The 13,628-nt window shown below is 48.1% G+C and overlaps 1 protein-coding gene and 1 long non-coding RNA gene across 2 annotated transcripts; one reads left to right on the top strand and one right to left on the bottom strand.

Moving 5' to 3' along the window:
• Positions 1-3,082: 3,082 nt before the first annotated feature.
• LOC106147012 lies at positions 3,083-5,228 on the top strand. Its single transcript, XR_001231708.1, has 2 exons — positions 3,083-4,742; positions 4,833-5,228. It is a non-coding gene; the product is annotated as an uncharacterized LOC106147012 (long non-coding RNA).
• Positions 5,229-9,881: 4,653 nt separating this feature from the next.
• Positions 9,882-13,605, bottom strand: Cntf (ciliary neurotrophic factor). The gene is made up of 2 exons (XM_005408041.1): positions 11,937-13,605; positions 9,882-10,744 (listed from the first exon to the last, which is right to left on the bottom strand). Exons 1-2 carry the CDS (start codon positions 12,048-12,050, stop codon positions 10,262-10,264), a joined length of 597 nt encoding a protein of 198 aa, XP_005408098.1. The 5' UTR covers positions 12,051-13,605; the 3' UTR covers positions 9,882-10,261.
• Between the last annotated feature and the right edge of the window lie 23 nt (positions 13,606-13,628).

Raw genomic sequence — 13,628 nt, 5'->3', positions numbered from 1 at the left:
AAGTTATTTCAAATTGCTTCTGTTTTCACAGATGGGTCTTCTTAGGTTAAAGGAAGTTATATTAGGGCTTCCTCTTCCAAAATATTGGGTACAGGTTTCTCACTTTATCATCAAAATTCAAATTACAAAAACAAAAGGGGGAGTCAATCCCTCCCACTTCACTTGTTGATATATACTAATTAAATTCTTAAAATTTTACTAAAGATGAAAGTATAGCAGCAGAAAATTATACTACAAGAAAAGGCCACAGCTGAGAACATCTGGCTCCAACCCTGTTAACTAAAGAAGACTATAGCTGCAGGCATCTCACTCCTATGGAGAAGGCCTTTCTGGAGATAACATAGTTCTCCTAAATTAACATAAAGTATTACTTGGTGAAGTCCTTTAGGGATTCCCAAGTCCAGCCCAGATTCCTATATTATGTATGGTTAACAGTTAATTTATATAGACACAGCTACTTTGTAATGATAATGAAGTTGATCAACTTGTTGCTATTTCTTCACCAGACTGTTTAGCTACTAAATTTCATACTTTAACTCATGTAAATACCAAAGGTTTATGTCAAAATTTCCTCAACTTTCCATTCAACAGGCTCACGAAATCATTTTATCTTGTCCTATTTGTGGTTTGCTTAATAATCCTATTTTTTAGCCTGGAACAAATCTTGGAGGCTTGCAAAGTAACGAGTTGTGGCAAATGGATGTAACACATATTCCTGCTTTTGGCAAACTTGGATTTGTATATGTTGTTGTTGATAAATAGTCTGGCTTTATATAAAGCCTTTGTACTATGGAAAAAAATTTGTACATGTTAAAAATCATTTATTAGAGTGTTTTGCTCTTATAGGTAAATCTAAAACAATCTATACTGACAATGGACCTGCTTATGTGTCACATTCCTTCCAACAATTCTGTGCCTTGTGGGATATTAATCATGATACCAGCATTCCATATATAATCCTCAAGGACAAGGTATAGTTGAAAGGGCACAGGCTACTCTTAAATGTATGTTAGCAAAGAAAAAGGGGGTATAGGGATAGAAGTTCACCACGCCAATTATTACATAAAGCCCTATTCACTTTAAATTTTTTGGATATTAGTAAAGATTCATCTACTACAGCAGCAGAAAAATTTTGGGCCACCATTATTAAGGGGCCATCAGAACCGATAGGGCAACTTATCTTTTGGAAAGATATTCCCACTGGAAAATGGGAAAGAGGTACTGTTCAAATGTGGGGGAGAGGATCTGCTTGTGTCATTACAGATTCAGGAGATAAAGTGTGGTTACCTGCTAGAAGAATTAAACCTCAACATGAGCCACAAAAGAGTCAGATTTGATCTGAATCCTCAAGTGGAAGAAAGAGAGCAATGTCACTATAGCACCATCCCCAGACACCAACCAAAAACACTCAGAAATCACAACCCCCAACCTGGGGACAACTTAAGAAATTTACCCATGATGCTGAGAAGCAGCTGGACTCCACTAGGCAAGACTTTACGGCTGGTAATATGTTTCTAGCCACGTTGGCTGTATAGCCACTATGGTAGGCACTACTCTGTAGAATTGGGCATTTATGCGTGTGCCAATTTATGTTAATAAATCTAGATGGCTTCCCGGTCCATATGACACATGGGGACCATTAATAATGACAGAAAGTCACCAGTATTCTTAAGAGGATAAAGTACAAAATATGCATGTTTTTTGTAGATACAAGATTCTATTTCCTTCCCAAAATTTTCTAGGAGATCTCTGCTTATTGACAACAAAATCTGATCAGTCTATTTAAATTATAAATTTCTAAAATTATAATAGAATTACTATAATTCAGTTTGGCTGAAAATATATTTGAGTGCACTCTGATTTTGTAGAGATGTTTGTTTTTTTGCCCTGTGTACTTGTTTACATGTTTGTTTGTCATTCAGTGAATAACTGTTCCCATTTATTTTGAGCTCAGCTATTGGGTTATAGATTTAAAAGCACGCTTTCGCCTGAGTTACCAGCTGGTTTAAATGATATAAAATTAAGATTTTTAACTATAATCCTTAGGAAGAGGAGCAGTTGTTGGGTAGGACTCCAACTGATGAATAGAGGAGTGGCCAACATTTATTCATTAATAAGGAGTCCCCAGTGATCTCCATGGTCTCTTGGGAGACACCCCTATGCTAGAGACATGTTATGTCAAAATGAAAATTTAAGTGTGTTACTATCTGTCATCATGTTGTCATGTAGCAATGTTATGTATAATTTTGATATCTATATTTCTGGGTAAAAATATGTAACTGTGGTTTCTTAACATTCTATTTGGATTTAAATATTAGGATATCCATGGTTGTTAAAAAATAATGGTTCTATCTGTATGTTCTAGGGTATTTGCTGTTCAGATCAGATTGTAATATTAAGCTTACTGACCCCTGTTAGTTAAGGGTTAAAATTTTATTTATACAAGTCTTACTTTAACTTGTTCTTAGACATGCAGCAGAAAAGTGTAATCACAAGATGTAGACTGTTGGTTGACCACTGTGATGGACTTTGGACTATACTCTTATTTTTCCAATTTTCTACTGTCATTGTACATGGTGTTATAATTGTACTTTGCCTGATCCTCTTAGTCTAGCAAAGTTCATCCAGAAAATGCCGAGAGATATGGGAAGACACTTGGCAGCTTTCTCGCTGATGCTTCAAAGAGTAGCAGCAAAACAAAAAGGGGGAAATGTGGAGAAGGACATTCTTCAGTTACTATTTTGTGTACTGCCTGAGGCCTGACCAAGCCATGATTCTCGGGTTCTGAAGGAAGTCTAGCATAAGCATCGCAAGCGCCCGACCGTATCAATACTAGATGCTTTGCTGAGATATGGGTGAAGGAAGATAACCTGATGACTTACCCGTCAGGGCGCATTCCTATGATAATTGAGTTGTATTGTCCTTGCTGAAACAGTTGATATCCTCCCATTCCTCTGCTGCCTCCGGGGTGGATTCTGAATAAAAGGTTACTGAAGATGGTAATCAGGGGGCAGTCAGTCCTAGAGGCTGCTAGCACCTGATCACAAGATTTTGGCTCTCTTGGTTTGATTTTTTACTTCCTTTTCTTATACCTCTGCGGGCACCTAGTTTGGGGATCTGTTCACCCTGGACAGAGTTGGAGGAGAAGTTTGACAGTGCAGCACCTGTTGTCTGTGGTCAGCAATGAGGAGAAACGAAGTCCTGATTCCCTCTACACACAGCCTTGTCACTAGTGAGAAGGAAAACGTAGCCCCTAGTGTCCAAAGCCGGTCCATACCGCGGCCAGAGTGCGGTCCTCTTTACAGGCTGGGCCGGGGCTGAGAGCCCAGTGAGCCAAAGCCTCTGCACAACCTCGAAGCACAGCACCGGGCGAGCTGCCCTGAGACCGCGACCAAAGCAAGCAAACAGGCCGCTCCCAGCCGACCAAACCAGGCACTGCCCTCCCGCACAGCACCCTGTCGGGGAATTCCCCTACAGTTTTTGAAATTTTTTCCCTGTTTTAGGAGGGCCATGAGCCAAGGTTTTCACTTCGCTCTTGCTGGCACGTGAAGCGCTTTTCAGCGCCGTCCGCGCTGAGCCTGGGGTTTCGCTGTGATCTGCACCGTTTGCCTCCGCTCACTTTCTGGGGTTGCTCAGTCGTGCAGAGGCCCGCCCGTCCCCCCGTGTCTCGGGGCCAGCCTTGATCACACTCGGCTCTTTGATCACAGCCATCGACCCGGTGTGCAGCGTCAGGGCCCCTGCCAGGGTGACACACACGGGCTCGCACAGTCCGACGCAGACACACAACGCTGGGCTTGGCGCTGCTCTGGCCTCGGCAGCGTCTCCAGTGCCCCTGCTAGGTCGTCCTGGGTGAGAGTGATCCTCAGCACTGCCCGGGGAGCAACGCGCCCATCACACCTGCAGCAGCGGCGCCTCGCTCGGCCGTGTGTGTGTGTGTGTGTGTGTGTGTGTGTGTGTGTGTGTGGTGGGTGAAGCTCAATCTCAGCTGCACGGAGCCTCCGCCTTCCGGCGCCTTGTGACGCAGTGGCAGCAGGGAAAGGGCGGCTCCAGTCTCTGCAGCGTGCGATGTGCAGCCCTCCCGCCAGCCACCCCACAGCAGCGTGAGCGCTGTAAGTTCCTGACACGCCCCTCCCGGGACAGTCCTGCTTCCAGGGCGCTGCGCATCCTCTGAGAGTGAGACACCCAACGGCCTCCTGCAATTCTCAAGGGAAATGGAAAGAGCATAGTGGCGAAGCGTCCTCGAGCACGGCGAGGAGTAGCGCTGCAAGCCTCCCGCCAATCGGCGCCGTCTTCCGTCCGCAGGAGCCCCTGCGGAGGCTTTACCGACCAGAGGGACGTGGAGAGCAAAGTCTCCCGGTGTGGCCTCCCTTTCCCCGGCCAGCAGGCTGGGGCGTTGCCGGGAGGTGAGGAGCCGCTCCTGACGCAGGCGTATCAGGAGGAGGCCCTGGGTGTCCCACCGTTGTCTGCAGGCTCAGTAATTCGCTAGCACCTTTTGCATTCCTGCCTCACCCTTACCACTCTCGAAGTCACACACTGCAGGCGCCTGCCTTTCCCCACCAGAAGGCGGATTTCAAGAGGCCAGGGCAGCCCTGTGCTCCGCTCTGCCTCCCGGGACCTGGAGCACTGTCACAGAGCCAAACCGAGTCACCCCAGCACCACAGGCCCCCTCCCGCCTTCCTCTGCCTGCAGCCGCTCTCACTCCAGTACCACACAGCTGCCTGAACTGTTTCTCTCAGACAAAGGTAAGAGGCAGGCATTTCCTGTCTTCAAAAACCTCTCACAGGTTGTCTTTCCAAGGTGCCCGCCGCCACCTCGCTCCTTCACCCCCGCAGAGTGCTGAGCTGCAGCATGCCCAGTGGTCCCAGACCCACGCCTGCCTCCAGCAGCCAGGCCCCAGCGACAAGGGCAGCACCTTCTTTTCTTCCTGAGCGCAAAAGCCCTCGCCCTCCAGTGCCGGACGATGGAAATGCCCAGACCCAAGGTGCTCTCTGGTCCTCCTCGCCCTGCACCTCTGGGGCCTCTGTCATCCGCGTGAACCCCTCGCCACACCTGACTGGTCAGCTTGAGTCTCCCGGTGGGTGAATACGGTCTTTCCCAAGAGGCTGTGTCTCAAGTGCAGGAAAATGTTCCTTTTTGTCCCACCTTATAGAGTTCTAGTGAGGAATGAGTTCATGCACGCAAAGCAGTGCTTTGACACACAAAAAACACCATATAAATATGTGCTATCATTACGATTCATGTCTCCTTATTATTGACTCACAGGGAATATCAATATGCACTGCTGTTGAATTTGGTTCAAGTGGGGCAGGCAACTTCCAAAAAAGAGTGAGATTTAACTTAGAATCTGGTAGGGAGTGCTGATACTGTTTTCCAGGGACCTCTGCAGTTAGTATTTGTACAGCCCTCAACCCACCTGCTGATCCAAACTTCTGGGAGTAAGAGCCAAGTCCTGATAAGTAAGAGAAGCCAGACCTAACCCCTTCCCCAGTGGTGTGGCATAAAGGTAGATCTGACCTGAGGACACCTGCCTTGGAGTATTGTTTTTGAGAAGCTTCACTGGGTGGCTTGTTCAAAGTTCACTTACACTGGACAATTCTAAGCCTAAATGTGTGCTTTCCATTCCTGGCTGGTGCTTGGGTTGCAAGTTTCCCTGGCTTCCTCTGGAGCCGGCCAGGCTTTCCAGGACTTGTCTGACCCCACCTGTGGAGAAGCCACCTTCTGGGTGCCGTGAATGGCTGCGTCTCACGCTCCAGAGGAGGAAGATTTCTGGAGGCTCTGAGTAAGCATGGGTCAGCCTTTCATAGTCAAAGGCCAGCAGGGTGAAGTCAAGGGTGTGATCGGATCCACCCTGAGAAGCAAAGAGTACCCAGAGATGCTTACAGAATGCAGATTGCTCCTCCGTCCAGAGCCTCACATGATCCAAGCCAATGGAGACACCAAACATACTTGACGTTTGTGTGTCATTTACAAGTACTTTCAGATACTTGATTTGCCTACACCACACAAAACAATCCGGGAAATTAGTTGTCATCATTTCCATTTCCTAAGAGGAAGCTCAGAAAAGGTGACTGGTCCCAGGTTGGAGACTTGTATGGTTTTGTTAGAGGAGGGTTTGATGCAAGCCTGAACTGGCTTTATCCAAGGAGAGTGAGTCATGGGGATGGGGAATGAGTTTTAGGATAAAATGATCCTGTAGCATCAGGGATGGAGAACTAAGTTCCACACTTTAGCTCTACCGTATGCTAGAAGAATGAACTTGGGCAAATAACGCTCACTGTCATTTCCTCAGTTGCAAAAAGAGAATACCTGAAAGGATTAAATGACCTACAATAGTGCAAAGTTGTCTGATGTGTCCAGCGAGTAAGTAAATGACCTTGACTATACGGACAGAACTACAGAACTTCTCAGCACCTTTTCAAATTTTCCTGGTATGATTTTCAACAACTGTTTCAACCTCCGCACCAACCAGAAATGAGTCAGAGCTCTCTTCAAGCCCGAGGCTGGACTGGGGACCCAGTTCTTGAAATTCAACCATATGAAGGCGATTCTCCTCCCTGGCAAGCTGGCGGATGGGGTACACATCAGAGGGCGGCACACTGGGCTGGCGGAATGCGGCGCTCAGCCTTTTCTAGGCCACTGGTCCTGGGAGCTCTGCCCAGCGGCCTGGCATCACGGAGATTTACCCCGCACGCCTGAGCGAGTCTGGCCCTGGCTGGGAGGATCACATTTCATCCAGTGCTGAAATCACTTGAAATTCCCCTTGTTCATCCCAAGACACAGCAGTAAGAGAAGCAACCCGGGGTCTTGCTGAGTAGAGAACTTTATTGTTAGCCGAGCCTGCATCTTTTGTTTTCTATGGGCCAGAAATAGATAAATCCAAGAAACCTATTTCGTGTGAAAAGCCACAAGCACAGGGATCTTGTCTCCCACCCCACACACATTTCATCAGAGGACCCAATTATCTTTCCACTGTCTATATGCAGTACCCAGGGCTGGACCGAAGCTTCCGTGCCGAGATCACACTGTTCGTCGCTTTTCACTTTTCTAGTGCAACAACGTTCAGAAGGCTCATTCTTCAGCCTGCCGCTGGGGGAGGAGGGGCTCGGCAAGGGGCCAGGCCATTCTTTTTTTAAGGAATGTCCTGGATCATTCTTTTTAAGGAATGTCCTGGCGCAAACGCTGCACTGGCTCCCCCCTACGCACACGCTAAATCCACGAGGCCCACATGTTCTCCCTGCCACTTCCTTTCCACCGCTCGCTCCCCGCTCGAGTGGAGGCCTCTGCCCTGAACCAAGAGGTAACTCTCTGGTACCTCCGGAGCCGGGAGTTCACAACAAGTCATTCTAAGCCACTTCTCAGGGATGTCTCCCCGAGTATTTACACGTCCGCTCTCTGCCTGACCAGAGCGTGCATAGTGAGTCACCTCTGGGCTTCCGTCCACAGCAGTCTGAATAACAGCCATTCCAAGGCTATGACCTTACACTTTCCACTCTTATGAAAGCTCTCACTTTCCTTAAACCTCACTCTCTTCGGACTAACTTTATTTCATGGTTGGCCTTCAAGTTTGTGAGAGTCTGCAAGCATTGTCCAAGTCATGCTCTTAATATAAGGTGCATCTATCAATGATCCGCAATGTCATTTCTCAGCAGACTCAGAAAACAGAACCAGACTCCACAGAAAGGACCGTTTTGGAGGCTGTGAGAGAGAAAGAATCGTCTCTACAAGGCAGGGGTTAGAGGGCAGGACTAAATGTATGTGCTTTGTTACATATGACCTCCCAGAGAGCCTATTCACAACCCAGTTCCAAGAACCAAGGGAATAAAATCTTAAAACACACACACACACACACACACACACCCCTCTTTTATGATTATGGATCCTTAAAAAACATTTACTTCTAGAGTGACTTCATTACTGTTACCTATATTATAGACACGCACCCAGCGCGCTGGCCCAGCGCCAGCCCCTTATTTGCTGGGTCTGTCCATTTCAAGGTGAACACGAGGCAGTGTGTGCACGACCAGCCTCAGGGTTTGTCTTGCTACACAGAGAAGTGCCTGTGTCCCCACTGTCTTCTAAGGGGGGCCCACTTCTCCCGAGGCACATGGGAAGTGTCTCGAAGAAGCCATACAGGGCTCTGAGCAGAGCTGGGAACGCCTTGGGGAGACGGGGCTCACACACCCTCCCAGCTCCTCGTGAGCGAGAGTTGACACTTGGACCTTTCCTGGACCCTCCGCCTCTCACATAGACCCTCCTCCCGGAGCACTGAGCGGACCGCAGGCCAGGCTCTGCTGGGCTCCGAACTTCCGCAGAGGTCTGACCTGCTACATCTGCTGGACATCAGGCGCCCGGCAGAGGTCCCTCATAACCAGCTGTCCCCAACCAAGAGGACCACCCCAATCATTCTGAGAGCTTTTTATTAGTCAGCAGGTATTTACTAAGGGGAAAATGCTGCTCTTAAAATGAGGAAAAACTTGAATAAAATAAGCTTCAATATCTTTAGTGGGAAACTCTCTGTGCCGAACTTACAAGTAATAAAAACCAAACAATAAGCCGTTACTGATAGCTGGACCCAAATATGGATGAGTGCTTTTTTTTTTTTTTTTTTTTTTTTTAAAGTGGCCAATGCTTCATCATTTCTTTCCTCATTGACCCCTATGTTGTTTTCAGCCAGTCTCTTAGATTCAACTCCTCTCTCGTCCAAGAAACCATTTCTGGGCCCCACTAATCTCATTTCTTAAACCCAGGCCTTCTAACTCCAACCTACTATTGGCATTTACACTGCCATACACATACATGATCCCACACTTGTCTGTTAGCAAGCAGGGCCTCCCATCCCCAGCTGCCACACTGCCCAGCCCAAGTCCTGCCAACTGCTGACTTCACAGAGTTCTAGACGTGAACGGACATGGGGAAGCACACGCGCTAAGTCAGTCACTCGTCCCACTTCATGTGACCCGGCAGGGCGAGCCCTTTCTGACTCACGGTTCATTAATAAAGATGGCTTGGTTAGGTGAACTAAATTTATGGCACTCTTCATCCAAGATCTCGAGCTTTAATTACAGGTTAAGTGTACAATAAACGACACTGGAGAACTCCTGCATTCAGGCTGCACCACTAGGACGTGATCATGGCGCAGACGACCCTTGCGCTGACTGCAGGGCAGCCAGCCTTTCCTGCCGTGTGGGGTTCTCGCAGGGGCAGCTCTGGCCCTTTGCTGAGCAGCACATCACTTCAGAATCTCTGGTATTCCCAGTGGGAAGGAGCGGGTCTCCCCTCTCCTCATGACTAAGCCCAGAGAATGTGCGCTGACCCAGTTCTGACTCTTTCCCCCAGTAGTATTCCACCGCTTGCCTCCGAGCACTTGTGCTCTCACTGGAGCAACAATTCTGAGAGGGCCGGGAGCCGCACCTAACTGCGCCAGGCTGGCTGGCTTCCGAGTCTGGTAGGCCTCATCTTTTTCTGACCTGGAAGTGAAGACCTCCAGTTGTTCTCTTCTTTGCCAAGAAAGGCAAAGGACTTTCCCGGTCCACTGGGAAAGCGAGTGACAAATGCTGCCTTTTTAAACTAAAATTTGCTACTGACTTAGGAGGGACTGCAGTGGAGGTTTCCTTCCACGCTGGGGATAGATGAGGGGCTACATCTTCCAACCCGCCGTGACAGAGAGGCGCAGCAACAGGTTCATAACGGGGCCTCTTAAGCGAGGGACACACAGGCTCACAATGAGAAGGACCTGCGCTCAGCACAGTGTGCCACTTGCAGCCGTGACCTCAACCCAGTGTGGGAAGCTGCTTCCTCGTCCAACAGGGAGTGACACCACCCCCCTCACAGGTCGTTGAAGAAGGCACACATAACAACGCCCCAATGTAGCAGCTACTCAGTAAATGTTAACCATTATTATTTTTATTACCTAAGAGCTTGAATAGCTACAGCACACTGGTTTTGACTTATTGGTTTAGTCTTCTCAGAAGTTGTTTAGTACTGGAGTTAAAGTATTTTGGGGCCTGTAAGGCTGCCACGGAAAAGGTCACTTAGTGGGTAGAAAGGTTAGAACACTGGGGTGGCAGAAGGCTCACTCCTTCTGCCCTGACACATGCGCACGCCCACTCCAGACTGGTCCTGCACGCCCCTCCTCCACATCGGCAGTCCTACTTGACAAAAGGCCTTAAAGCTTTTCAAAAGCCGAAGATGGGAAGATGTGGCCACAGAGAACTACGTGCCTTCCATCAGAAGGGAAGTAAGGAAGTGGGAGGGCTACTTGCTACATTTTCTTATCCTTAGCAAAGTACCGGCTCTCATGTGCTAGGATCCCCACCTGCCGAGAAGAGATGACACGCAGATCATGGATGGACCTCACGGTCCACTGGGAAAGCTCCTGCAGCACCTTCAGGCCCCACAGCTTCTTCTCAAAGAGCCCACCGTCGCCAACAGGCATCCCACTGGCCTCATGTGGGGGGATCTTGTGCTCCAGGAGCACCATCAGCTCCTCCAGCTGGTAGGCAAAGGCAGAAACTTGGAGCCCAAGAGTGTGTATGGCTTGATGGAAGTCGCTCTCCGTTGGGGTGAAGTGCACCTGCTGGTCTTCCAAGAGCCTGGCCAACAGGACATGGAAGGTACGGTAAGCCTGGAGGTTCTCCTGGAACCGTTCTGCCTCGGTCAGCTCGCTCCACTGGTCAGTGCTGGCCGTGGGCACGCCGTCCACCGAGTCCAGGCTGATGTTCTTGTTCAGACCCTGGTGCTTCACCTGCCGAGGAGACGAGAGAACATGACGGCCCTGCAACTGCCCTGGACTTCGTATGTGAATCTTACTAAAATCTCATTCACCTCTCTGATCTACAAGCCACACTGTAAATACAATGGCAGAAGAAAAACTTAATGCGGGACCCAAGACCAGACTCTAGGAAGATGGCAATCTCGCTGAAATTGACCAGCTGGGCTTTTTCCCTGGAAGAATATTCAACTTTAAGTTGTAAAGGTTGAAAACCACTGATTTAGATGTTTTCTTCCCACTTCAAACTATCTCCTGACGTATTTTAATCATACTGGAGGTTAAGTATTTTGCGCATACAGAAAGAGACCCTGGAGCAGCTACTGCAGAACTCCCCCGACCTCCCTACTCCTACTGCTTGCTCTCTCTGGTGAGGTCCATACAGCAGGAGCTGAGTTTTTAAAAAGTGTCAGTCTGATTTCTGACTGGCAAGGCTGTTCAAGCTAAAGCAACTCTCAGAGAACCTAAGAATGCAAGTTCAGAACTTCCCAAAGGAACCTGGAGTATTTCTACCATAGGCCTTAGGGAGAGACTGACGGGAGTCCCCCTCCTTCAGAAAACCCACCTGGAAGTCTGTGCATAGCTCCTCAAGAACTTCACACTTCCATAAATCCCCAGTGAACCTTCCAAGGGATCCTTCTGGTAGCTTAGGTGATCCTTCTACTCAGGCACACGGACATGTTTGATGTAATACTAAAACGTGGGGGGCTCACACCGTGTAAGTGAGCTGGAGTTACAAATTTTTCCCAAGTTCTTCTTGCTCTTCCTCCCAATCCTATAAATCCCTTTTATTTATATAGCTGAAGAATTTGGAATGGTGTCAACAGAACTGAACTTAACAGAGCCCAGTGGTTAATCTATGCTGGCAGAATTCAGAATGCAGGATATTAAGTCAGGATTAGCCTTCAAGACATACATATAGCCAGTCCTCCATACAGCCAAGACACATAGCCAGTCCACTTCTCTTCTCTCATTGGAGGAGAAGCATGTCTCCTAAGGAGACCGGGAGAAGACAGGAAGGTCACCAGAGTTTCCTAAGGACGAGAGCCACTTCACACAACAGGTGTCCGTGACAGACAGGACTGTGACTGGGGCCGGAATGTGATGGAATGGCACTAGCTGGGTCGGAAGAGATGGAGGGACACGGACGACATAACAGATGACTTACGTAAGATTCCGTAAGAGCAGTCAGGTCTGAACGGATCTTCCTCGCTAGCCAGATAGAACGGCTGCAGAGGTCCCGCCGCCGAGGGGTCCGTGGTGAATGCTCTGCAAAAGCCATCCCCTAACTCACTGTCCTAAGAAACGAGCGAGCCAGGCTTTCTCCCGTCTGCACCGGTCCAAGTCAGAACTGTGCCTCTCACGTTGAAATCCACTGGGCATTCTCTGATGGGACCGTGCACCCCACCTCCCACCCCCTGCCTGACTCAGAGGTGGCAGCAAATTCCTGGCTGTGGATTTTTGTGCCTGTGGAATCAAAGGGCCCTTTTTAATCAGCTTTTTTTTCCCCTGCAGCGCCTGCCTCCATCTCTCTCCTCCACTCGGTACTCAACACACTTGTTTTTATGTCACTGTTTTGCTTCTGTACTTAGCAACAAGGTCACTATCACATCAGCCCTCATGACACCCCTGCTTAATGCAATCTACTTCCACACATCGAATCAGTGTATTCTGTTATCACTCACTTACGCCTCCCATACCTTGTTTTTGCTTTGGCCTGACAGTGTTCAATATAAAGTTGTTATTACTGATAACTATGAAACACCTACCATGGCTCAGAACTAAATGAAGGCTTTAAAACATCTGATGCTTAGATTAATTCTAAAGTAAGGGTTAGTTTTCCCATTTTATATAAAAACCTTAAGAGTAATGTGCACAAAATCCAACAAACTAGCTTCAAATATATACTGGCTTTTGGATTTTCAGTTGTTTTTCCCACCAACTTTCCACTTTTTTTGTGTAAGAAACTCAGTTTATGTGAAAATCGTCCTTTAAAAATGCAGCACTCTTCACTCTTAATCTTCTGATTAGTACTTTTTCCAGTTGCTTAATTTGTACTTCGTTACAAAAGCCAACCAGAGCAGCATCTCCAATCTCACTTGCGGTGCCTTGCTGGTAACTGCAGATAGGGAAGGTTCTGTTTAGGCCTGTTCTCTTCTGAGGAAACACCCAGCCCTGACTCGGTAACATTTCTCAGGCAGTCTCCCTCAAGTGACAACATGCTCCTCCCTGTCCCCAGTACTGCACGCACTTTTTAATACAAGAGAATGAGCTGAGCTTTGAAAATGAGAACGAAAGAGTTGACAGGTGACTGGAGAACCGTCATTATATTGCGCTTAACTCAAAGAATGATGCTAATGGGATCAATTAGCGTTGACAATTTCACAGCATAGATGCTGCCATCTCAGGAGTACATTCACATGGGTAAACAACGAAGGGGCAAAGAAAAAACGCTTGGGCAGCTGTCACACGAAGCCTTCCAAAAGGCAGGATTCTTGTTTTTGTCATCGGCTTTCTAAAGCTGATACTATGCATATTGAGTCTTGTGGATAACGGATACTGAATGCTGACATGCCTGTCACTGTGAGTGACACTTGTTCCCTCCACTAGATCAATGGGGCTACTTTCGCTAGAAGGCTACTGGAACTACAGAAGAGGTTCCCGCTGATCCCACTTGCACAGCATCTACGCACTAATCAAGAAGGACGCCGAACCGGAAGCTCGCCCAACTTAACAAGAGCAAGCAACAGTGTGCAGAGCGAAAGCCTGCCAAGGGACTCTGCTCTCACTCAACAGCATTACCTCACCCCTAGGAAACTGTAACTCTGTACGACCAAGGAAGACAAGGTGCTTCCATGAG

Source organism: Chinchilla lanigera, unplaced genomic scaffold, assembly GCF_000276665.1.
Source record: "Chinchilla lanigera isolate Chin_1 unplaced genomic scaffold, ChiLan1.0 scaffold00110, whole genome shotgun sequence".
NCBI classification, from domain to species: Eukaryota; Metazoa; Chordata; class Mammalia; order Rodentia; family Chinchillidae; genus Chinchilla; species Chinchilla lanigera.
The sequence above is the reverse complement of the archived record's forward strand: the minus strand, read 5'-3'. Positions and strand labels throughout refer to the sequence as shown.

Excerpts from the sequence above, each read along its gene's own strand:
- Cntf (XM_005408041.1), bottom strand. The coding sequence starts at position 12,050 with ATGGCTTTTGCAGAGCATTCACCACGGACCCCTCGGCGGCGGGACCTC. Across the intron at positions 10,745-11,936 it reads CTGCTCTTACGGAATCTTAC|GTGAAGCACCAGGGTCTGAA; the intron begins GTAAGTCATCTG and ends TCTCCTCGGCAG.